The following is a 25234-nucleotide window of genomic DNA, read 5'->3' on the forward strand; positions in this document are numbered from 1 at the left end:
GGAGCTTCATGAGTGCAAGCACACAAGTGCTGATGCTACACTAAGATTACTACACAGAGTTGATCGCTGGTTTATGTTGGTCAGCCATAATGTTGGAATTCTGCTTGAGAACCAGACTACACTTTCTTTTATGCTGTTTCTTGTAATAAAACAAGAAAACAGATTTGTTTTCTGAGGGGATTTAAGGATCTTTAAATATCCTTGCCTACTTTTAAGCAAAAATTTGGCTGCTGCATTTTTCATGCTTCTTTGTGCTGCTATCACGTCCCTACTTACAGTACTAGCAGCACAGGATGTTATTGACTGCTGCCCTTGGGTGGCTGAAAACTAGGCCTTACCACCCAACACCAAGCCAGAGAGACAAAGTGCTGACACAGGCAGATAAGGGAAGGAAGAAAGAGAAAGATTAAAGAGCAGATTCATTATCAATAATTAAGGGAAAGGATTTATTCTAATGAATTAGGGGTTGTCTTTATCTTGTCTTTATCTCCCTATCACACTGCTAACTCTCTCTTTTTCTCCCTCACACATACAAGCTGCACACACACTGGCTTGTGATTTTTTTTTTGTGTGACTTGACCCCTGCCTGCTCCGTGTGGTCCATATTGCCACCATGCTGGCTCCAGGCAGGACTCTTCCGCCCCCGCTCCCCCCGTCCAGCCTGGACGATCCCGGCCCTCTGTGCTGGGGCAATATGGCTGCGCTGCACGGCATGCTGGGACGCGGCTGCAAGCCCAGAGCCCGGCACTGCAAAGCCAGATGCCCGCTCAGCCGAGCTCGGCCCCTGGCACAGCAACGCAACCGGCTGCAGCAACGTATATAGATCAATTCTGTCATGTGCAGAAATTAATGTGGTGCATGATGTAAACCAAGACGAATGATTTCCTAATAGGATTGGTTATTTTTTAAATTCAAATTAAGATTATGATCACATCACTGCTGCTTTTTTGTTTTTATTATGTGATACAAGATGCACAACATTCTCAAGAGAAAACTGACTACAAATGACAAAAACAAGCAAATATAGAGACACAAATTAAGATTCACAACATTTACATAAACTGCATCTATTTACTATTGGCAGCTTTCAGGAACAGTCACTCTCCACACACTTCTCACTGCAGTCATGTAATAACAGATGCTCTGAATATTCCTGTCTTCATTTTGTGAGTCATCACACCTGCGCTGCATGCATCATGCTAGCTATTTCTGGATCTGTGTTCATGCCTTTTCACCTGGTTTTCTGTTTTCTTCCTAGGGATTTTTAGCAGCCGCTTACTTGGCTCACTCATACAGTAAAGCTGTAAAAAAAAAAAAAAGCTCCAAAACACTGAAAACATTCTCTCCAGCTGTTTGTATCATACCTGCTCCCCCTTCCTCCTACTTAAATAAATATATCTTTCCTCTGGGTTGTCAGCACTCCTGCTTCAAGAATGATGAGTGTATTAGTTCAAGGAGTTTATTATTACCAGCATGAAAATGGCAGGCATTTTAACAATTACCTACGAAAACAGGTATGTGAGACAGGTCAGTTGTCTTTTGGCACCCTGTTTTTAAAGAACTAATTACAAGCAATTGAGTCAAGGTCGCTGCCGTCAGTCACGCTCTCAGGCCACTCCCTTGTTACTGAAGTGTTGGTTTAAGTGTCTTCAGACTGCGAACGCACACACATACAAACTGAGTTTCTAATGCAAAACTATAACGACAACAAACATTAAAGCAGTGAAATAAAAATCTAACTATGTGGTGAAATTTGTTGAACAGGAGAGAATAAATTTGACAGTAACACCAACACACACATGCACACAAATAATCTCACAAAAAAAGTCAGTTACTCATATAAGTATCGGGGTTGCTACTTAAAAGAAGTAATGCTCATTATTCATTACCGACTTCAAATGTGATGTTATTCCTCCTCAGAGGCCGTTATTCTTTGCTGTATTAGTAAACACCACACATCCAAAACTGATGATTGTAACCTCTCCGTATTTTATCCTCCTCGTAGAATTCTGATGACACTATTGTTCTCTTGTGAATGAGCAGGAAGGAGCATTTTTTGATGTGCGACGCTCAATCAAAATCAATAAAATCAAACTAGTGTAAACACTTTTGCAGATTCTGGAGACTTTGCAATCATTTGTCCCACTAGACTGGCTCGGGCCCCGCATCCATTAACTGAATAAGAGGAGATTATGTATTCAGATGAAAATGCACTGAGGAATAGGGATAATTCAACTCTGTATGATATTACAAGTGGGTGGTAACAAAAGAAACAACTTCTTGTTATGATTCTGAGCTGGAGCGCAGAATGTTACAATAACAACCTTTTGAGATCACTGCAGGGAACCACAGACGCCACACAGCCAGGTTATTGTAAACTTGTGACGACATGCGGTCCTCATAAGTGTACTGTGATGAGAAAGCACATACATGCAGGCAGATAAAAGGACAAAAAGCCCTCATCTCAGCTCAGTGCCTGCAGTGAGGAGTGGTGGTGTGACTGAAACGAAGACCTAGTTGTGTCACTTTCTAACAGTTCAGCTCTATCTCTCTCTCCCTCTTTCTCTCTCTCTCTCACCCAGAACCTGTCAGATAGTCGGAGTCTGTCATCTCACCCTTCCTCCCCTCCGATTCATCTTCCTCTTTTTCCCCGCTGGGGTTAGAACAATATAAGGGGCTAATATTAGCCTTTTATTTAAAGTCAGGTCTGACCAGCGCTAGCCATCGCTGCCTACTGCACTCACTGGCAGGAAGACGGTGTAATGAGCGTGGCCTGATTACATACAGGTATAGACAAAAAATGTTGTTTTCTCATATGAAAGTAATTGTGTCTGGGTATGTGAGTTTAGCATGGCATTCATGTCGGGTTTCTATGTGTGCTTCCGTTAACTTCAACCCTAAAACACAAACACGGGAAGGAAATTTTCAGGTTTGTGACTGAAGGGAAGTGATGTATTCAGCTTGCAAAGTGTGTCTCTGCTGATTGGAAGAACTTTTCTCACACAGTAATGCTTACTCCCATTTTGTCTGTCTTTCACATACTTTTCATGTAGTATAATTTAAGAAATAATGAAAAGTCCACCACACTATACTGATGCACATTTCTTCTTAGGAAAGGTCAAACAGTCTATAGTGACACCAAAAACTGTCAGTCTTTTAGAATCCATAGGAGTTCTCCTCACAGCTACAAAATAACTTGGTGTTTGAGCTTCTAGACAGACTCGGCTAAATGGAGCTGGGTATAACCTACGGCTAGTCAGGTCTTTTCCTACTCCTGGTCCTCCTCCTCTCTTCCTTTGACTAACAGATCTCCCCAGTGTTCTAAAAATACCTGGTGAACAGGGCCGTAGAGATGGTGATGAAACTGCCTCTCTGACACTGTCCCACTGCAATCCATCTCTCCACCGCCTGCCAGCCAGCATATGTTTGCAATTGGCTCCCCCCAACAACCCCCATTGCCTCTCACCCCCCATCACTGGTCCCCAGTTGCTGGTTCAGATACTCCCCCTTCACACACACACACACACACACACACACACACACACACACACACACACACACACACACACACACACACACACACACACACACACACACACACACACACACACACACACACACAAACACACACACACACACACGCACACACATACACAATTCCCCATCCTTTCCCTCCTTCTGTCTCTCTTTCTCCCTCAGCTACCGTCCTAGTCTCCAGGTCTGGGCTTTCAAAACCAGTGCAGTTATCAATCACTGAGGCAGCACTGTCAAGTCGGACCAAACCACTCATACACACATACATGCAGACACACAACACACACTTCCTCTCTTTCTCCATTCCTTCCCTTTTCTTCCTTTCATCTCCCCTCTCTGCCTATCTCTTTGTCATCCCGTCTCTCTCCCTCTATCTCCTCCTTCTCTCTCTTCCGTCCTCCGTCCTCTGCCTCCTCTCTTACACTTGCCCAAATTTGTTCCACTTAATAAGCCCTCCCCAATGACCTTGTGCTAATTAAGCTGCACTGTGTTGGAAATATGATGGTTAATTAATGATGAGATAAATTCTGTCTGCAGGACTGTCAGAAAAATGATGACACCGTGTTTTACAGGTTTAAATAGAACAAACCTTGTGGCTGTCCTCACTCTAAGTGCACATGCAGATGACTGTGAGTGTGTGTGTGTGTGTGTGTGTGTGTGTGTGTGTGTGTGTGTGTGTGTGTGTGTCTGCACATATTTAAACGCAAGTGAAAGACTACAGGACAAATAATGACAAGAAAAAAGATGAAAGAATGATCTTTTGACGGTGGTCTGAGGGAGCAGAAGCGTTTGTTTGAGCTTGTCCATAAACATAGCGTCAGTATGTACATGCCTACCTGCAGGGACATACATTGCTTCTACTGTATGTGCATGTGTGATAAGCTGTTGTGTGGCATAATGCTGGCCTGGGAGAAGAAAAAGATTGCAATATGCACTGGCTATAGACACAGAGATAGTTTTATTTAAAATGCATTAAACCGGCATGAAAGCCTATTATTAAAAAAGGAAAGTTTGCTTGCATCAAAAAATCCAAAGCGTGCTCCAAGCCTGGCTCATAAAAAGTCTATCATGCCCCTTGATGATGGAGCCTTTTTCTTTACCTTCTGTTGCTCTCCCTGTCGCTTCTGTGCAGGTCTCCTAAAATGCACTAATCTGCACATGTCTAGGCCTCTCGACACCCCTGTCTGAGCCTGTAGACCTCCCCTGGTGGAAACTGCAGTCGATGGGGAGCAGTTGTTGCCTTTGCAAGTTGGGCTTCACGGTCTAAAAACAACTACAACCCCGTGTCCCAAACCACTGCCACCAACGTGATTCACTCTTGGCTGCCTGCTCCAAGGCCTGGCAGACGTGACGTTGGGGTTTAAAGTCCCCACCGGTGACATCCAGTCCTGACCACCCAGTCAGAATCTTAACCTCCACATGGTGCAGCCGCTTCACCATGGTCACTCTCCATATGCCTCTGGATTTGTCTTTTATTTTCTTATCCATTTAATGTGTATTAAGGTGAGATTATCTGGCTAACTTCTTTCATTGCATAAGTTTACTGACTTGTGAGTGGTTTTCATTTCTGCCTTAACATCATTTTTGATTTTTTATTGTGTACCTTACTAAATAGACTAAAACAGTTCAAAGTACACCTTGTTTTGTTGGACTTCATCAATAATTATCCACCGAAATTAAACATTATATAATGAGAAATGATTTGGCTATATCGTCCAGCCCTAGTATAGTGCTTTACAGCTACGCACAGTGACTGGAGTTGTTTTTGGCCAAACACACACTGAGATAAACACTATCAGGTATCACACAGATCTTACAGCTACAGTCATGCCCAGCTTTGTTGATTACACAAGAAATGAGGTTCCTTGGAGTGGAAGAGATACTCATTTTAAATTGGCTGGCCAATTAAATTAGTTGTAATCAAAAATGCAACGTGTTTCCAACTAAAATTGGTGTTTTCACAAGTTTTAGCCAAAACTGGATGTCTGAGATTAGCTGTGTCACTAAATGAAAAGGGATCTGTTCGTGTGGTGCACAAAAAGACTAAATTGTTGGGCGATTCATGCGTTGTGCCATCGTTATTGCAGTGGCAGAAAAATACACAGCATTTTCTTCAGTCTTGATGTAAAACCATTGCCCTCACAAGATTTTCTTTTTTAGTGTATTATTATAAATTCACAAACTTCCAATTCATAATTTCTTGGAGTCAGAATGAAAAGCATCATACAATACAAATGTGAAAAACACTGAACCACAGTAAGCGTGACACTGCAGTGTTGCTCTGCCCAGTTAATAAAGCAAACATGATGATTTAATGGTGATACATGAAAGTCTAATTGATTTCATGTAGCAGAAGCTTGTGGAGTTTACTTTCGAGCCTGTCCTCAAACCAAAAACGACCACATATGTCGTCTGTACACGCCCGTATTACGACCCAGTGTTACGTTTTGACTATGCGACCTCTGGCGGTTGAGTAAATATCGACACTCTGGAGTCGCAGGTGAAACGTCATCATGAACAAACTTTTATCTAACACTATCCCTGTCCCTATCCCTAACCCTAACCTTAACCATAACCCTAAAAACGTGTTGGGAAAGTGAGAAAAAAGCCGTTTTGCGACGGAAAAGCCGTTTCGCGAATTAAATCCCGTAATGCGTTCGTTTTCCCCGTAGGGGCGCAAACGTTCATACGACCGCATAGGTCGTATTCCAGTGCACGGTGCAAACGACCAATGCGGTCGTATGAATTGGAGGACTTGTTGTTACTTTCTGTTACTGTTACTGGCCAGAAAATGTGGTTTGGCAGATTTGCAGGTGAAAAAAATGTCTAGATGTCTATGAACACTGTATTTTGATGGAATTTGTTCAAGCCTAAAGAGACTAGAGCATCTCTTGGACACAGTCACTTTCTAAAATATTTGAGAAGGAACAAGTTACATAAATTGTACTGTCGAGATTTGCAAGTGAGGTACCACCGCATTAATGAAGGCTGTCTTCAACTCAGAATTTTCTATGAAGCCCACCAGTCCCTGAGGTTATGGCAGATGGCCTGGCATTATCTATGCAAGACTCCGTTTTTTCCTCTTTATTACACAATTGAAATGACAACTTTCCCTTAATCTCTCAATTGTGGTCTTTTTTTAAACTCTTTTTAGCTGTTGGATGGTAAATTACGCAAACAGTGAACAGAAGAGGCATCTGTTCTGTCAAAGGGAAAACTAATACTTGACCTGTACTGCAATTTTTAGAAAAGCATAAATGCCAGCTGAAGTATGTGCTGCTCGTCTGTCTTCTTTTTGTCTTGGTGTGTTTGAGACAAGAGTCAAGCTCTGATATGTTGGAATCCAAAGGTCAAAGGTTCGAGTCGCTGGTCGAAACATCAGAAGCCTGTTACAGTGTGAACATATACAACTGTGACTATGAAGTATAACGTTACTAAAGTATGGAGCTCTGCCAGCAATCCCAGGATAAATAAAGGTTACAAAAACAAACAAAAAATGAAACAGCACGGTTTAGGACATGAGGATTTGTTTCCATCTAATCCAGATGAACAGCTGACAGTAGGAATTTAGTTGATAATGTCTGAGAGATGGAGAGGCATCTGGTCGGGATGCTTACTTCCATATCTGAAGCCACTTGTCATATCTAATACCACACGTTGTCAAAAGTATCAATTTGGTTGCGGAGTAATGAAAAAGCGGGTCTGTTTCTATTTTAGCAGCCCGCTTGACAGATTGAGAGGTGTTTAACGTCTCATTTTGGCTTGTCAGGGCTGGAGGGGGGGTTCGCTTCACAACTTCATCTCCTCATCTTTCTTTTTCGCACACATACACGCACACTGACAGCAGGGCTCTGTTTCTGATAGACAGGGCCAAGCGGGAGACATTACGCATACAAGAAACACACACACACACACACACACACACACACACACACACACACACACACACACACACATGCGTACACAGACTAAAATGGTAAAAGAAACATCATTCATCCTTAATTCAAGAGGGAGAGCAGAAAGTAAGATGAGGGAGGAAGCCTGATAAAGTTTGACAGAAAAAAAGAGATGTAAGCAAGAGACCGAGGCAGACAGATTGAGTGAAAGCCATTTAACTCATTAGGGAAAGGGAGGATCTCAAGTTATATTTAACTTGAAATTTAACTAGTGGGGAATTTGTGTGCTTAAAAGCTTGCCTCCATAGGGCTTGGAGCAGTCATCCTCCAAAATCTAGAATTAATTGCCTCCCGTACCTCCAACTTTCATCTCTTAAAAACAAGCTAAGACACTTGACAAGCAGGTTGTAGAAGTCATTTTTAGAAGGCTTGCAAATCAGAAACATGCAGAAAACTTTCACACACCCTCAAAAAAACAAAGAAAGAAAGCTGATGGAGAACCACACAGAATGCATGTGTTTACTTTACCTCTCTTTACGCTGTCCAACTCCATGTTTTCCCAGCAGGTGGGTGCTGAGGTGCTTCTTCATCACAAAGGCCCATCTACAAAACACACACCCACACACAGAGCACAAGGGTTAACAAAGGAAGAACATCAAACTTTTGCCGTACTGATCGAACTCTAGAGACCGATGTAGCTTAAAGTTTAAAAACAAGTTTTAACCAATCACGGAAACTATCTTCTGCCGTTTACTTCAAAGTATCTGAAACATAATTGCATCACCACAGTAAAAGCTGTATATGCAGGAAACTTTTTTCTCCAAGAGGCTGATTAACACTTGTACACAGCCTCTGCAATCCTGTGTATGAAGAGTTCTTAGATGAAGAGTCAAGCATAAATGCATTTTCTGCTATGCATTCGGTTGTCCCTGTTTCCATAGAATGAGCGGTTAAAAAAAAAAGAAATATTGTGTTTTTATATGGATTTTTCATCTATTTTTTTGACTGATTCACTTTAATATGGTGGACTGTGTGTCTTGTCTTCTATTCTCCACTGTTAAACACTTAAAGAATTGCATGAGAACACAAACCCCTTCCCTTACATTCCTTAAGTCTTTCCAAGAAAAAAAAACCCATAAGACATTGAGCTTGAAGAATAGAAAATGAAAGCTGTCACAAACAGGTTTTTGGGTCAAATAACTATTGTTCTGTTAATCAGTGACAGACTCGCAAAAGACACACAAACTTGTATGAAATTTTCAACAATGTAAGAAGTATAAAGTTGGAGTTTGCTTGTGTAACTTGCATCTTTTTGACAAGACAGTGAAGTGAGAATCGAAGCAAAGTGGCACTCATGTTGTGCATTAATGTGCCACACAAATATGTCCACACGTGCAAGGATTTAAATGCATCTATGGCGCACGCAGTAGCACGCACACGCAGTCAGAAATACCAGCGTGCCATTGCTTGATGCTGACCGCCATGTCCTGACTTTGTCGAGGGCCCTGAGTTTACCGTGTCTCCAAAACAGCATATGAAAACATAATGAACGGATGACAGGACTAACTACTCTGACATCCAAGCTGCTTCACCAGTGTTTTCATCCCCTGCCCTTTTCATTTAGCACCCATCACTTCCCATTATTGTGCAACTGAGAGACAATGACCACATCTGAGAGCTGAGGATGGAGCTACATGAAAGAGGCTGAGGGAGTTGAACCGACAGTCATGTGGTTGGCGCTGTCGCTACAGACACGCACTTCCTCTTCGATGCTGCTCCTCCCAGTTCTTCTTTTTTGGATGTTTCACTTTTCCTTCTTCCAAGTAGATCATTACTCTATTTTCTCTTTGTGGCAAGCCTGGGTGCGTTTTTCTGAAGCTCTCCCTCTAACTTCACTAGTCAGCCTATCATAGAGCAAAAGCTAATTATTTTACCATTTATGTCGCTATGTCAGCTATTGCTTCTCACTACGCCAACACCCCCCCACCCCACCCCACACACACACACCCCTCCAACGTCTGGACGACTGTGTCCTCCGTCCCATCATGGCCCCAGAGCCCGTCCATCATCGAGGGCCCCGAGGCCAACTCTAACTAACACCACCATAATAAATATTCAAACATGTTCCACTGTTTTGCCTCATTATCGTCACTCTAGATTTTCTCAATTCTCTCTAACTCAATCCATCCACCCGTCCAGAATGTTGCCTTGGAGTTAAACTGGGAGCGAACACATGACTAAATCCTGTATACTCCAATCAGGGAGAATGGCAAGATCAAAATGCTCAGCTTCTCTGGCCCACTGGAAGTGCCTCTGACTGACGCCATCATCTATAAATAAACAAACAGCATAATTAAGATATTTCTGAGAGGGTGGGGGCTGGGGTGTAAAAGAATTAATCAATACATTTGAGAGAAACGCACAGCCTTGGAACACTTTACGCGTGCTTGTTTAAGTCGTCATGTTTAGACATGGAGAAAAAAGAGCTTGCAAACATTTCTGTTAATTATGTATTACAGCTGTCCTTCATAAACCTAATTACAGAGTGCTGAAAGGCAACAGGGGCAATTTGCATATGCGCATGAAAGACAAGACATATGCAAAATATGATTTTAATTAGCATTCTTTGATAGCAAGGGGTACAAATCAAACTGGCATGTTGTGAGATTCTCATCTCACCCTTTTTTTACTTGATTATTCTCAGGGAGGCATGAGTGCAAGATGGTTAATGCCCTGTGGAAGCACCTGGCACAGACTGGCACACATACTCACACACACATAAACGGGTGTTAATATTCACAGAAATGCACGATAATGGCATGTGCAACCCTAAATAATAACCATGCAAAAGTGGAAAAATACAAACTTACTATGCACACAAATAGCGATGAAACACATTCACTATTAGCTATTCACCACATATTATCTATTTCACACAAACCTGATAGTATTGAGATAAAATGAAGGCAGCAAACACACACACACACACACACAAATTCAGATCCAAATACAGACAAATGGCAATCCTTACTCACGAAAAGACATCCACAAGTACCCAATCTCTCATGCATACACGCACACACAAACACACAGAAAGCTCCCATATCTAAATGTTAAAGGGGCAAATCCATTTGTTTAAGGCAGTGTGTAATCAGCCCCCTGCCCTTGGTGTGTGTGCATCCTCTGCCATCCAGGTCAAGGCCTCAGCTTGTCGTCCTGCTGCCTTGGGCTGCATCATCAGCCCCAACCATCAGCCTTGATGGTTATTGTAACAAAGGGATACTTTAACATGCCATTCATCCATATCAATTCTCTTCCCCCCCATGAATTGAACTAATAAGGCTGTGCCTCTGCCCTCCAGGGAGGCTCATAATATCCATTGCAGATATGAAAAAAGGGAAAAGAAAAAGAAAGACGGAGGCTCTGGTGTTTCACGTTCGACTTTCCCTTCAGACTAATCGGCGCGCCACAGCTCGTTAGGTCCGTGACGTGCCGGAGCTTTACCGATAAGCAGGGGAGACACGGCTCAATTACCCACAGTTACAATCTTTCTCTTTTTCTTCCCTCCCGCTGCCTGACGATGAAGAGATAACACGTCAATATTTGATACAAACAACTTCATTTGCCTAATGGTGTTCCTGGATAGGCCCATCTACAGGTCCGGAAGGGATGGGAGATCTAAGAAAAGGCCTCAAGCGAGGCTCGGCTTAGACGCACCGTAGACCCCCACCCCCAAATCATGTACGCCCATTTCCCAACAGATGTGCACACGAGGCATGCTGGGATGGAGCCAGGTCAGACACAACATACTTTGCAAACTTTTTCTTGAGTAACTTTCAGCTGGTTTGTTGAAGGTTTTGACAGTGACCCTTGCAAGATGAAAGAGGACAAATATACTGTAGTGTCTGCACTCCACAAACCACATATATACCAGATGGCATCATACACACAAATCAAGAACAGCATGGCAGAGAAATTTCAAATGGTTGTCACCAAGCAACGTGATGGAGAGTCGCTCAGTTGGAAATAACTTTAAATTCAACAACATTCGGATACTACCGCTAATGTGTCCAATTAGAAAATGACTAGACAAGCTAAAGGACACCGTGACACATCTGGTTGGATGCCATTTTCAGTAGACGATTATCAGCCTGAACAATTATTGAATCAAAATTTTTTTATTGGAAATCTTAATGCTTTTAAACCAATTCTTGATAAATTACCTTGAAAATGTGTTGCTTTTATCTGTTGCTACCAATCTGATGTCCTGAGCAATGGAACCAGGTGAAGGACCAGATTTCAGAAATTGACGATACCATTAAGGGAACATAAGCATTCCATTCAGTGTTATCTGTTGAACTAAATGAATATGTTGGCTAATCAGTTTTGTCTTTACAAATAAAGTGATTTTGATAAAATATTATCACTTTAAATTGAGATTTTGTTCATTTTTCTTGAGGAAATGTACGTCACACATGATGAACAGTTCAAGGTCATCTGAAAGTTAGAAACTATTTCTGCTTGTATAGGTTATTTTGGTGATATTCTTCAATAAAATATAGCTTTAAAACTGATGGGAGGTTTTGGGGTTCAGAGGGTTCAAGACTTTTTTTAATCAAACTTCAAAACTGCCGAAACCTGATCAAAGAATGCTTTGTAAACAGTACAATCTGACTAGTTACAAATCAGGACTAATAGCAGATCAAAACTTATTGATGAATGTTTAAAAGTTCTATTATCATTTAACTTACATAAAATGTTCATAAAGAGGCATTTTAATGAAGTTTAGTGTTATTCCAAATTTTGACAACAAGATCTTCCTTTTTCATTTTAAATGTATATCAGTATATCATATCGGCATTGGCCTGGAAAAAACATCAGGTCAACCTAGTTTTCAGCTAATGCTTTGTTCCACAATGTTGTAGCTGATAAAGTGTCAGCATTGGGAAAAATTAACCAAATAACTATTATTTACTCCAAAATATTTCAACAAACAAGAAGACATTATCAGGCACAAAGCAAGTGGACAAAGGTTGTACACAAATTTCAGATTTTGAAATACCTGTGTTGTCCAAACTATGGTGGTAGAAGGAAATTTAGGGATCAGTTGGTACAGTTTCTCATTTTTCCTTCAAAAGCGATTCAACGGTTCATTGCCTGCTGTGCGCCACCACAACATGAACACAACGTAGAAAAAGCTATGATGTGAAAAATGAAGTTGAAGTCCAACACACCTCTGCATTGTACTCGGTTAAAAGCTAAGTGAAAAGCCATTACGAGAGAGCTACCAGATGTAAGAACTGCTCAACCCTCACCGGGCGAAGCTGAAGAAACTCTGGGCGAGGAGGAGCACTTCCGTGGGGGAAAGATGAAAGGGGAGGTAGGGATGAGCTCTGAAGTTATGGGACGATGCTTCAGCTCTTTCTAAGGAGCACATACGCACACACATGCAGACTCTGCAGTGGTCTGCTGGGCCCCAAAGAAATGAGTGTGTGCATGCTCATCCAGCCTCCTGTGCCAGTCCTAATGATGGCCTCCACCTGCTGCTTTAATGTCACAGCTGGATCGCCCTCCATCCTTCACTGACTCTGACTGCCATCAGCAGCAGGTAGCTCCCCTCTGCACACTCCTCCCTCCATCTCCTCTGCCATCTCAGCTTCCTTCATCTCTCTTCACTTCCATCTTCTGTTGCTCCTACCACTCATCTCAATACAACCGCCACCTCATCCATCTCTCTGCTACACTCCTGCTCACATCTTTTCCTACGCTCTTTAAGCCACACTCCGCCTTCTTTTCTGACTTTCTATATTCTCAACTTCTTCTTCTATTTCCATATTTAGTTTATTAGAAAATTCAGATATACAGAAACACTTGAAAAGTATATAAGCAGCGAGGCATCACAATTAACTTGACAATGTTCTCTTGAAATGCTACACATACATTAGTACCTTTAATGTCAAAGGAGGCTGAACCCACATACTATATTTACCGCTAAAGAGTGAGATCCAAAGCATAAAAAAACATTTCACAATGCCACAACTAATTCGCTCTTCAGAGAAAGCGGAATGTTTCTTCCTTGTTTATTTTTTTATAAACCCATCCTGGAGAAGCGGAAAACCTGGAGGTAAGTTGACATGTCTAATCTGAGAAGCTTTGACAGGCAGGTGAACCGACAGAAGAACAGAAACCAACACTTGGCTGACAGCAACCCTGGAGCGCTGAGACAGCTGCCGACATGTCAGACAGACAGATAAACAGACAGGAACAAGAAGTCGAAAGATAAGACATTTATTGACAGACGGAGCGACTGCTTTTCTGACAGAGAGACAGACAGGCAGACATCAAGAATAACCACGGAGGAAGGAAGAAGGGATTCTGCTGAGTTTACAGGCTCAGTTTAACGGATGTTCTACAAGCGAGCCCATAGCAGTAGATGGGGGAGAACTAAATGTGATGTCAAATTTGCAGATGTGGAGATAGATGGTGATGGAAGGATGGAGAAAGAAAAGCCACGAGAGAGAAAGAAGAGACATAAAGGAAAAATGAAAAATCATGATGGAGTATCCAGATAAGTCGGAGTGAATGTGAACCAGGGTGAGAAGCGGAGGCAAATGCAGTTTGTGATGCCGTCGCTTTGTTTGACGGGAGCAAGAGGCGACTTCGCATCAATATCGCTCGGGCTTAGAAGTGATCCGCTTATGGCAACATACCATAATGTGACAGATATTAGGGGCGGAAAATAAATAAATAAAGCATCCAAATTGATTTTGTGGTTTTTTTTCTAAACCCGCGCCGGAGCAAAGCAAGCACTTGATCTATTCTAAGATGATCTTGATAAAAATAAAAGAGAGGCAAAGTGTTTCTCTGACGACTGATCAACGTCAAGGCTCTCAGTGAAACAGACACCTCTCAGTTGTGACGCCGGCGTGCACACGCATCTGTGTGTGCATCTCCGTGCACGTGTGTGTCCTCTAGTCTTAGAGGAGGTACATAAAAAGCTCACTTTGCCTCTCCAAAGGGGTTTTTGGATCATCTGCTGAGGTAGGTGATGGGGCTTGACGGATTGATTGAGGCGAAGTTCTCATCGACAGTGGCAGCGCCCCATAGAGTTCCCAGCTCCAGTGCACACTGTTCCATTAAAGGATCATTTAGAGGGAGAGCAAGTTCCACCTGCACTTATGCAGAGCACACCCTAATGTGAGATGAAACAGACATTTTCAAGCTACAGAAAGGGAGAGAGAAAGGGAAAGAAAAAAATATAATAATGAAAACTAAAAATTCAGTCCCTTCCCAACAGCGCATTTCCATCTTCAAGAGAACGGCGATTGATGAAGTAATCTATTATTGATATCATCATCGTTATGCGCCGATGGCAGTTTCAGTGTTACGGAGCCCCCAGCTCTGAGCGTCATAGCTCTGTTTGCATATTATGCTACTCAGCTTCATTATATTTTCTAATTAACTGCTTTAATTTGGGATTTAAATCCTAAGTGAGAGAAGAAACTTGAAAATGCTGAACAAGAGAGAATAACACTATATTCGGTGTCAAGATGAAAAGAGAGGTGTAAAAGAACAAGGTAGAGACAGTTACAGAAGCGGCTATAGGACTTTTCAAAACACATTTCTAAATGCTGGCATACTGTGTGGTATCAGCACAAATAAGGTTCACTTCTATAGATTAAAAAAAAGTGGGTGGAAACACTACCCGCTACGAAGACAGAACATGTCCCGAGAAACATTTTAAATGAAATACATAACATACTAAAATTATGCTGTGTTACGAAGGAGGTGAAAAAGTCTTGTTTTATACAACAAAACAAAATGAATCAAAAATGCCGGTTGTTAAAGGCTGTTAGCTTCTCCTGCTAATGCATCTTTCTCTCCTTCCTTCCTTCCCTTCCTCTCTGCAGTGCAGTTAAAGATATGAAAAATATATGTGCTTTTTTCCCTCTCCTTTCCACTGCGCCGTGTTAAATCATTAAAGAGAAGTCCTGCTCATTATCTCTCTAAACAAAACTTCTCTTAAACCAAATAAATCACCGTTGTGCTGCGCAGCTAACAGCCGTGAAGGGATAAATTACAAAGCGCCTCACTGGCAGCGCTGGTATTTTAAAAAGCTTGCTGCACAATTTCTATGATGTGCAGTAATTTGTAATGCAGGTTTCCTTATGTTTATATGGTCTCTTCAGGTGTGTGTGGTGTATGCTGGGAGAAGAGGTGAAGGGTGGGGAGTGAAAAATAAAAAAGGGCCTATTTGTTTGTTGTGCTTTCAATATTATTAAGCTCGTTTTTGGCACTAAATCTAGCACTAACCAAAATTACTTCACAACCTGGAATATATTTGTATAAAATGGATAATATTGCTAAGGAAGCAAAACACAACCAGTAGGGTTTGAGTGATACCACTTGGAAAGAAAACTTTATGCTCAGATTGAAGGACAGAGCAGTAGCTGACACAAAATGCCTCCAAGAGTTAACATTTTCTGGTGATTATAAATAACATTGAATCATTTCTGGTTTAAAAAAAATCTCTTTCTGCCAGAATAGTATTCTAGGCAGACTGAAGACACCTTTGAAACAGCACTTCAGTATCATGGGATACAGCGATAGGACACAATGATTTAATTCATTTGAGAGGCTGCTTAAGGGAAGAAGTGTTATTTAACATTTACACACTGACACCATTGAAGTTGTTACAAAAAATCCTTGTATGCCGTCTGAGAATGATTTCTTTGAAGAACTAGCTAGAAAAAAACAACAAACTGTCTGTGGTCAGAGAGTTCCCTACGTTACATCAGACGTAAATGCTGATGTTCACATTATATTCATAATCAGTCGTTAAATCTGATATCTGTGCAACTGTAACTGGTTGTTTTCTGCACGGCCATTAAGATGAGCTTCATTATAAGAGGAAAACACCTCTCCTCTGAAGGAGTCTAATTGAGGGGAAACACATCAGCCAAGCCCTGCACACCCTCCTCTATGAACCAGGAGTCGTGATGAGCCCCCCCTCCGACCTCTCTCTGGCCCCCAGTGGGCAGATTAAACTGCGGATAACAGGGCTGCACTTGGGTCCATTTACAACAGCAAGCCTCCCTTGTGCCTCCTGGGGATGAAACCCAACAGTAGCCCTGATACTCCCCCACCCAAAAAAGAAAAGAAAAGAAGCACAAACATGATTTATTCAGTCTGTTTACTATACACTCTATCTGCCTGTCCTCTGAGAACAAATTAAATGCATGAAAAAGAGGGTGAAGAAAGAATGGCTGAAGAAGAAAAGAAGGAAATGGAAAGAGAAATAAAATTAATAAGGAAGTTAGAGGTATAAAAGTGAATTACATAAAAATTTTGAAGTTTTACAATAACTTTAGTCGTGACACGTATATTACATTGTGTTAGCAAAGATGTGTGCCAAAAGTAAATACATGCCAAAAACCTCCAAACTATTGCTGCTCAAAAGAAAAGGAAATGTTTTGGTAAATCAAAGGATACCAGGTCAGTGTACTCAGATCGGAAGATGCTAGGAATGAAATGGAGAAGTGAAGAAAACTGAAATGAAACAAACAAAGAAGACAGCCTCTAATTTCCACTGTTGTTGTTTTGGTGAGTGGTCTTGCACATTAAAAAGAACTGAAGCAACATGACAAGCGAGAGTTGTATTTCTCTCACCATAGTATTGCTAAAGCAGATAATCCATAAAACATAAGGCCTCTGTATTGACGTTTTTCTTCAGCCAGCTGAGTGAAGGGCGTAGCTGGGATGTCAGGCCTGTCTGTCGGCCAGCTACCACTCTCATTATCCTCGCGCCTCTGTGAAGGGCAGCTAAGGTCACACTCCAGAGGAGCAAAATAAACCGCTACGGTGCTAATCTAATATTCAGCAATCCTATCAAAGAATGACTTATTAGGCTCAAACATCCGGAACTGTTGATGCAGAGGAGAGGTTGCTCAAAGTGGAAGTTGACACTTTCTGCATGAGGAGAGTTGAACTGTAAATGTGACATCTGTCACATTCTGTGGTTGGCAGAACTGAAAAGTACTTTCCCTAACCCAGGACTAAGTTTCTGAGTATTTCCTCATAGGTTCAGTGAGGTGTCAGCTGTCTCAAATGGTACGAAACAAAGGACTTTCAAGAGATTGAGCGAGAGTGCAGCTTAGGAATTTACACAATACACCGTTCAAGTGTTATTATAGATGCTGTTGCCTCCTACTCAAAGCTAGCGCACTTCAACACCTCTCAGAAAGTATGTACACACACACACACGCACACACACACACACAAAGGATGTCTTTGTTTGGCTATTGCTGCCGTTGTCTTGACACCCACCATCTGCCGCCCCGGCAACAGAGAAGAGTGAAGAGAAGAGTTTCTCTGTGGAAACTCGCCCTCCACCTCCCAAACCGTCCTCCCCTTCACCACCACCACCACCACCCCGCCTTGACAAAAAAACACCCAGCAAGGTTTCACTCAAACAAGCGCTGGCCTCCCTCCCACCGCTGACGCTCTCTGATGCTCCACAGGTTGAATCACCGCTCAATAAACAGCCAATTTCTACATTTTTTCTCATGCCTTAAATCCTCACTGAAAATGTATAAAGTGGTAAACAAACAATTTACAGTACGAACCATCCAAACATGCCTTTCTCTTTCTTTTTCAAGAGCAAAGAAAGCCTCCAAGTTCTCATTCAGCCATTTAATAAAGCCTGGTCTTATTGAAGTGTGTATGTGAGTGTGTGTGAGGGGAGGAGGAGGAGGGAGGTAAATTGCAAAGGTCCTTCTCAGTCACCATCTACAGACGTGAGATATATCACAGAGAGCAAGCACTCAAACGTAAATGAATAAATAAATAAATAAGTAAATAAAGTACGCTATGCAGATGAGGGTGACGAAGCCTCCATCTCAGCCTATTCTGCGATGCACTGGCCATTCATCACCTGCACATGCAAAGCGCCTGCTCCAGTCCTTAGCATATTCGCATATTCTAATGAAGGCTTGCATGCAAATGAGACGACCTTTTCCTTTTGGCTTTTCTTTTTTTTTTTTTATTCTATTTTTTTTTTTTTTTTACAACTTTACATTAAGAGGAAGGGAGTGGAGAGTGGTGGATGTAATGGCTATTAGAGCGACAGGCTGAGTACGTGACGTTGTGATCTAAACTCAGGGACGTTGTAATTAGGCTAATCTATTACCAGACGGCGGCTGTCAGAGATCTTTATGGCAAAGGACAGACTTGTCAGACACTTTATTTATTAAAACTGGCTCTGGATTTTGTAAAGAGATGGTCAGTTAGTCCCACAGACAAATGTTGCCGCGCAGTGACATGGGCTCAGACAGGGATAACACCGGCACCTATGGGACCTTAGCGCTGCCCCTGGACCTCTGAGGTGCTACATGTCGTGCAGCATAATATTAGTAAAGGTGGAGACTGATAGAAGGTGAATATTATATATTACAAGGCTTAATGTGGCAGCTTCATCTGACATATTTCCAGCTATATTATTAAGGAAATATGTGAAAGTCTGTTGTTGTGGCACATTTTCCCTATTACACACATTTTAAAAAGCTTTTGCAAAAACAGTGCAATGTATTTCAAAAAGCATCAATCTAAAGTTTGTCAGTGTCACCGCTGGCACTAAAAATCCATATCGATTACACTCTAGCTGTCTGTATTTGTATCCAATTCCCCGAGCCAGGCCTCTCCTCCCTCTTTCTGTCACCAGTGACCAGCAGAGGGGAGGGGAAACCAGCCGTCACTGGCCTCCCCTCTCCTGTCCACCAGGCAGGGTCCTGCGCTGTCGGCGGGGAGGCGGGAGAAAGTTATGCCTCCTTACTGTGACTTTGAACTTTCTCAGATGAGGCATAAATATTGAAATATTGAAATGAAAGATGCGGCGGGCGCAGGGGGGGTGAGTGGGGGGAGGAGGAGGAGGAGGGAGAGCAAGAGGGAGGGAGGGGGGAGGAGGAGAGGGAGAGGGAGAGAGGATAGACGGATTGAGGGGGAGAAGAGACAGGAGGCCCACTGAGAGAAAAGACAAGGCCCTCACCCCTCTGCCAGGCTGCATTCTAGCAGGCCGACAGTTATGGATAGGAAACATTACTGCTGCTGGTAATTAAAGCAAAAACTAATACTGTCTCTTGGATGAGGGGGTTTCATAGTGAGCATCCATTTGTCACTGCTGCGCTCTCGCCAAGGCCAGATTAAATCACGCACATATTTAGTCCTGCTGTGCACAGACGCTCTATCTATCTATCTATCTATCTATCTATCTATCTATCTAAGAAAAGCTAAACAACATATGCACCTCATTCATTTTTGAATAACAATCATCTTGTCTGTGTTTATATAAGTTTCATCTTGGTTAGAGGAAACATTAAATCGCTCTTTTCGATCATTGTAACAAAATATTTTTTCATGCAAAATGTCAAAGGCAAGGAAACACTAAAACTGGTATATCCAGCATCAATCCAAAGATCCTGGTATCAGTTCTGAGCATGTAGAGCATGTAGGTCAGCTCTTACTAAAGAGTCCTCAGTGAGGCAGTTAGTGACTGACTGAGTGACTGGCTGCACAGTGGCAGTGAAAAGGCCACTGGCTGGGGGGGAAGAGAGGGGTTGTTTTGGTGTGGTGGGCAAAAGACGAGGACGGGGGAGGAGGGGATGCCATGTCACCAGACGGAGGGGATCGGTGACACTGAGCGTGTCACAGGGTGACGGCTGCACTCTGCTAGGACCAGCAGCCCCTCCAGCGCTGTCAGAGGAACCAGCAGCTCCAGATACTGACACTAGCAGCCATACTGACAGGCCAAACATGACTCGTCTCCGCTATCGCCACAGACGAGGCCTGACGGCACACAGAGACACCAAGAGAAGGAACGATGGAGGGATTAGCATGGGGGAGGAAAGAACAAGTAAATATAAACTGAATGTGTGTCGGCTGAACTGGACAGTCAATGACAGTGTCAAAAATGTGATTCCAGCTCACACATTGAAGACAATGATTTTAGTTACTCCTAGAGCTATGTGGTTGAAGTTATGTCAGTCGATTTTGACTTGGTAGAGACTAATCAATTGTCTCTGCTGTATTCGTGAAGAGTGGCAAAAGTTATCGACAGTGACAGACAAGCACTGAAAATGTTCTTTTCATTAACTCTTTGAATGACAAATGACTTCTTCCAACTTGTAGAGTGCTCATTTCCAACAAATGTAAAATACGAAGCACACGCTTGTTTCTGTGAGAAGGGGCAAAAAAAAGGTGAGGTCAAAAAATATATGGATTCATCCAAACCAAGTTACTATGGAAACACTTCAACAGCACCCTGAAACGCACTAACAGCTTCTTTCTCCTGTAACCTCCTTAGCATACATTATAAAAAGGAAGGTTGTATTCTCAATTTCTAAATACAAACCAACAATACGGATCATGTAAGTCAGTTAGGTTTCATCAGATTCTCTTAGCACAGTGTTTTCCTGCTCCTTTCTATGATTTCACATCGTTCTCATTGACCTCATGATGTTTTCGGAACAAAAGGACTAGTTAGGAAGAAAAGACATTTCAGGCTGTTCGTGGAGGAAGGTGGGAGAAAGGAGGGAATGACAATGATAAGATAGAGATGGAAATATGGTGATTTGAGGGGAAAAACATGAAGGGGGAGGGAGGTAATGCCAAAAGGGTAGAGGGCACAAAACAGAAAAGCGAGAGAAAGAGGGAGGAGATGTAGAGGACTCGGACAGAGAGGGAGAGAGAGTGCAGCAGCGAGACTGATCGCTGTTGATCTTCACGATAAGCGCTCCCGACAACTTGTGACCAAAGTGGCGCTTCGACACTAATCGGCCGTGAAGGCTGACCTGCAGCGAGGCAGCGCAGTTCAGATCGCATAGGGCCGGCACTGCGGCTCAGACGAGATGGACCCAGACAGGAGACATCCAGGCATCAAAACTCCCTGAGAAATTGCGACATGGCTTCAGTGCACTGTGAGAAGAACATAAGAGGAGTAAAAAAAAAAAAAAAAAAAAAGCAAGCAGTGATACTCGTTGCTCTTGGCAGTCGAAGCAGACTTATCTGGCTTAAGATGAAAAGAGAAGGACACAGGCAAAGGGGAGTGGAGTGAGGGAGTGAAGGGAAGTGTCTAGGCATGGGGAGGAGGATGGAAAAATATGAGCAGTGTAAAAAAAATACAAAGATCAATTTTATTGACAATTATCTGTGAGCTGGACAGGGCTGAATTGGAGAATAACCTTGAACTGTGTGTGTTCAACCTCTGTAAGACATAAAGAGTGTGTGGGGGGGCTTTACCAGCAGGTCTGAGTACTCTCATGAGCAAAAAGCAAACAGGTAACACATATTAAGAATTATCTGAAGGTGAAGTAAATACATGGCATACTGCATGTACTGTAGCCTTGACTAAAGTACTGTGCACTCCTCCCTGGGGTATTTTGCAGCACTATTTTAGTTGTTCCACCTCTATAACAGTGCAGTGGATCAATCACTAAATACTTTTTAAACAGCAGTGACTTTGTGGAAAATATTCCACATCATCTGAAAAGTTAGAAATAGCAGTCAATGAATCAAACAATTAAAGTGTAAAATTAAATGATAAGTGATTCAGGGTTGTAGCATTTTTTTAAGCAACAATCTTCTTTTGTTTGTTCTATTTGATGTTTTATTGAATATTCTCAATCTTTTGGACAGTTGGTGATAAAAGAAGCAATACAATGTCATTTTAGTAGGTTCTGGGAATTTGTGATGGACATGTCTCACCCTTTTCTAGATGAAGAATCAACAGATCGATCAATAATGAAAGTAACAGTTAGTTGCCACCCTTTTATTAACAAGTGTTGTGATGTTCCAGGTCCGTTTTCATACAGTACTAATGTGCTATTGACCTTTAAAAGGACAGCCTAAATAATAGTGGCTCAAGGAAAAATTCATTCCAGCTGTCGGACTTCCAGCCAGTCAGTCAGGACGTTCATTTACCAGAAATCACCAGACTCCATTCCATACTTTGTAATACAATGCTGGCCTTCTGCAGACATATTATACATTGTTAGATAAATATTTTCACATCCACTCAGAGCGGGTTGTCCTCTGTTGCCAAGGCGCTGCCGCCACAACAGCCATGTGGAGGGAACTCGAAGTTATATGTTAATAAGTAGGGAACATGCTGTTCATTCAGTTGTTAATGACTACTGGCTCCCACTTAAGGCACCACATGCAAAAAAAAAAAAAAAAAAAAAAATATATATATATATATATATATATATATATATATATATATATATATATATATATATATATATATATATATATATATATATATATATATATGTCCATTGTGTAAAAATACATGGAATCTAATCATATCTGGCACCATAAATCATTTGCGGCTGTGTCCCTTTTGGACAATTTACGGCAAGTAAACACGAGCTAGGTGAAGAGTGGGGGTGGTTCAGAGAGTGTATGCGCCAGAGAGAGTCTATCCACGTGTATGTCAATATTTAGTGGGTGCATGTGTCCAGAGAGGACAGTGTTGTTCTGCTTATATTTTATATAAGGTATATAGCTGCTGAGTGTTTCTAGATTGATTGAATAACAGATCACAAACACACAAGAAGCACAAATCAAACCCAAGTCTCACCGAGGAGCACGGATGAAACAAAATATGGCTCTATACCTTCTGTCTGTCTGATAATATGCCAATTGATTCAATAATGGCAGCAAAGTTCAAGCTAACCAGCAGGACGCAAGTGAGGTTGTCAGTCTGAGTATTCTTCACATTGCACTCACACACACACACACACACACACACACACACACACACACACACACACACACACACACACACACACACACACACACACACACACACACACACACACACACACACACACACACACACACACAGTTTGGTTAAATCAGAAGCAGAAGCAGGGACTCTAGAAATATTCCCTTATTGATCTGTTGTGGGAAGATGCTATCTCTTTACATGAGGAGCAGACCACTGGAGCCAGTACACACACACACAAAGACACACACGCAATCATGTACAGACACACATAAATAGTATTACTACAAACACATGACACGATGAGTGTATGCTATCATCTGCAAAAAACACAAACACGCAAGATACGTTGCGCACTCGCAAACCAAAACCCACCCGCAAAACCGCACACACTTAACACACACGTCTGCAGAAATAAAGCTTACAGAGTAAAAATACAGCAGTCTCAAGACACAAATACCACTCCGTGCAATTACAAACCGGTCCAAAAAACTGTTTACTTATTCATTGATGAAGTTAATTGCTCGTTAAAACTGCACATGAATTGTTTTGCACAAACTGCATAAACATTTCATATTCTGTCTCAACGAGGAAAGTTTGTGAGAAATGGAAAGCAATATCTGAAAAAGGGGGAAAAAAAGAAAAATCACGGCCCTCTCCTCACTTAACACATGTACACATCTTGAATTCTTCACCACAACAAATTGCTTATATTCATTCTGCAATGCTGAAAAATTAGTTATGTTAGAAAGGATGGGGGGAGAAGTTTATTTTTTTAAACAACAAAGCAAAAGGACTGTCTGGGAGATATGCAGCACAGTGCACGCTATTAGTTCTGACTGCTGGAGCTTCCCATTCCTGTACTTACAGTATACCGCAAATAGGACCATCACTTTTCATTACCTGCTGTTTCCTGCAGAGCTTCACTCTATCATTGCCACGGCATGCTAATGTAAAGCAGGCTACTGTCATGTAAATTAAACTGTTTGTTTTGTTTGCCTTCCCTCCTTCGGCTGATTGTCAGAGCGACTTGCCAGGAGCAGCAGGTGTGTTTGTTTGTTTGTGTAGGAGTGCACCGGTGTGCCGGGTTTGCTTGTTTGTGTGGCACTGCCGCCGCCGCTGCTTTATGCACACAGGCTCCGGCTGCACAGCAACAAGTGAGCGTGTGAATGTGTGAGCGAGCGTGTCTCCTTCTCTGTGTGTGTGTGTGTGTGTGTGTGTGTGTGTGTGTGTGTGTGTGTGTGTGTGTGTGTGTGTGTGTGTGTGTGTGTGTGTGTGTGTGTGTGTAAGTTATGGAATCTAAAACACAGCAATGACACATCGCCGCACACAAACCTCCCAGTCAACCAGATGTGCTCCTGACCCTGAGCTCAGCCACTGAAATGCAAAGTCGGATGCCTACTTGGCGCTCTTCCCCCCGGCGCAGGTACAACCAACTGTCACAAACAATGGGGGAATATGCATACCGTGGGATAGGGTTTGCTACAACATGCTCTCAATGTAAATCATATTTCAGAGGTTTCCAAGAGACAAGCCAGTCAGCCACCAAGTCAGCCGCCCAGCCAGTCACCGAGTCAGCCAGCCAGCGCTGCGCTCTACTGTACCTGCACTGCCACTGGGTAATTGACAATGCATGTAGAAAAAAAAACAAACAAAAAAAAACAGCAAGCGACCCTGTTTACAGCGTTGCCTTAAATTATGGAAACTTGTCCCCTGTTCATTTGTAGACACACTGAAATATCAAATGGCACTAGAGAGAAATAAGAAGCCTTCATGATTCCTCATAATGAGACAGATGACAATGACTGCCGTCTCTAATTAGACAGAAGGGTTTGGGATTTTTTTTTAAGTGTCGACTGGCACGTGTTAACTAGATAAACAATTCTTCAACATCTGTATGGAGGGTCGTAGGAAGCTGCTGTTTTTCTCGCAAAGCAGAGCTGGTCGGCAGCTCTGATTCACGTTCAGCGTAGCCGCGAGGGCTTTATGATAACGAAAGAGATATTTACACCTAGCTAATGCA

At 42.3% G+C, this 25234-nt stretch overlaps 1 protein-coding gene across 1 annotated transcript in view; it reads right to left on the reverse strand.

Annotated features, from left to right (window-relative positions):
• Positions 1 to 25234, reverse strand: part of znf407 (zinc finger protein 407) — a 153180-nt gene that overhangs the window by 80035 nt on the left and 47911 nt on the right. Inside the window, exon 5 of the mRNA XM_022189682.2 lies at positions 7959 to 8033. Coding sequence (XP_022045374.1) covers positions 7959 to 8033 — 75 coding nt within the window. The remainder of the gene's footprint in view (positions 1 to 7958; positions 8034 to 25234) is intronic.

The sequence above is a fragment of the Acanthochromis polyacanthus genome, chromosome 12 (assembly GCF_021347895.1).
Source record: "Acanthochromis polyacanthus isolate Apoly-LR-REF ecotype Palm Island chromosome 12, KAUST_Apoly_ChrSc, whole genome shotgun sequence".
NCBI classification, from domain to species: domain Eukaryota; kingdom Metazoa; phylum Chordata; class Actinopteri; family Pomacentridae; genus Acanthochromis; species Acanthochromis polyacanthus.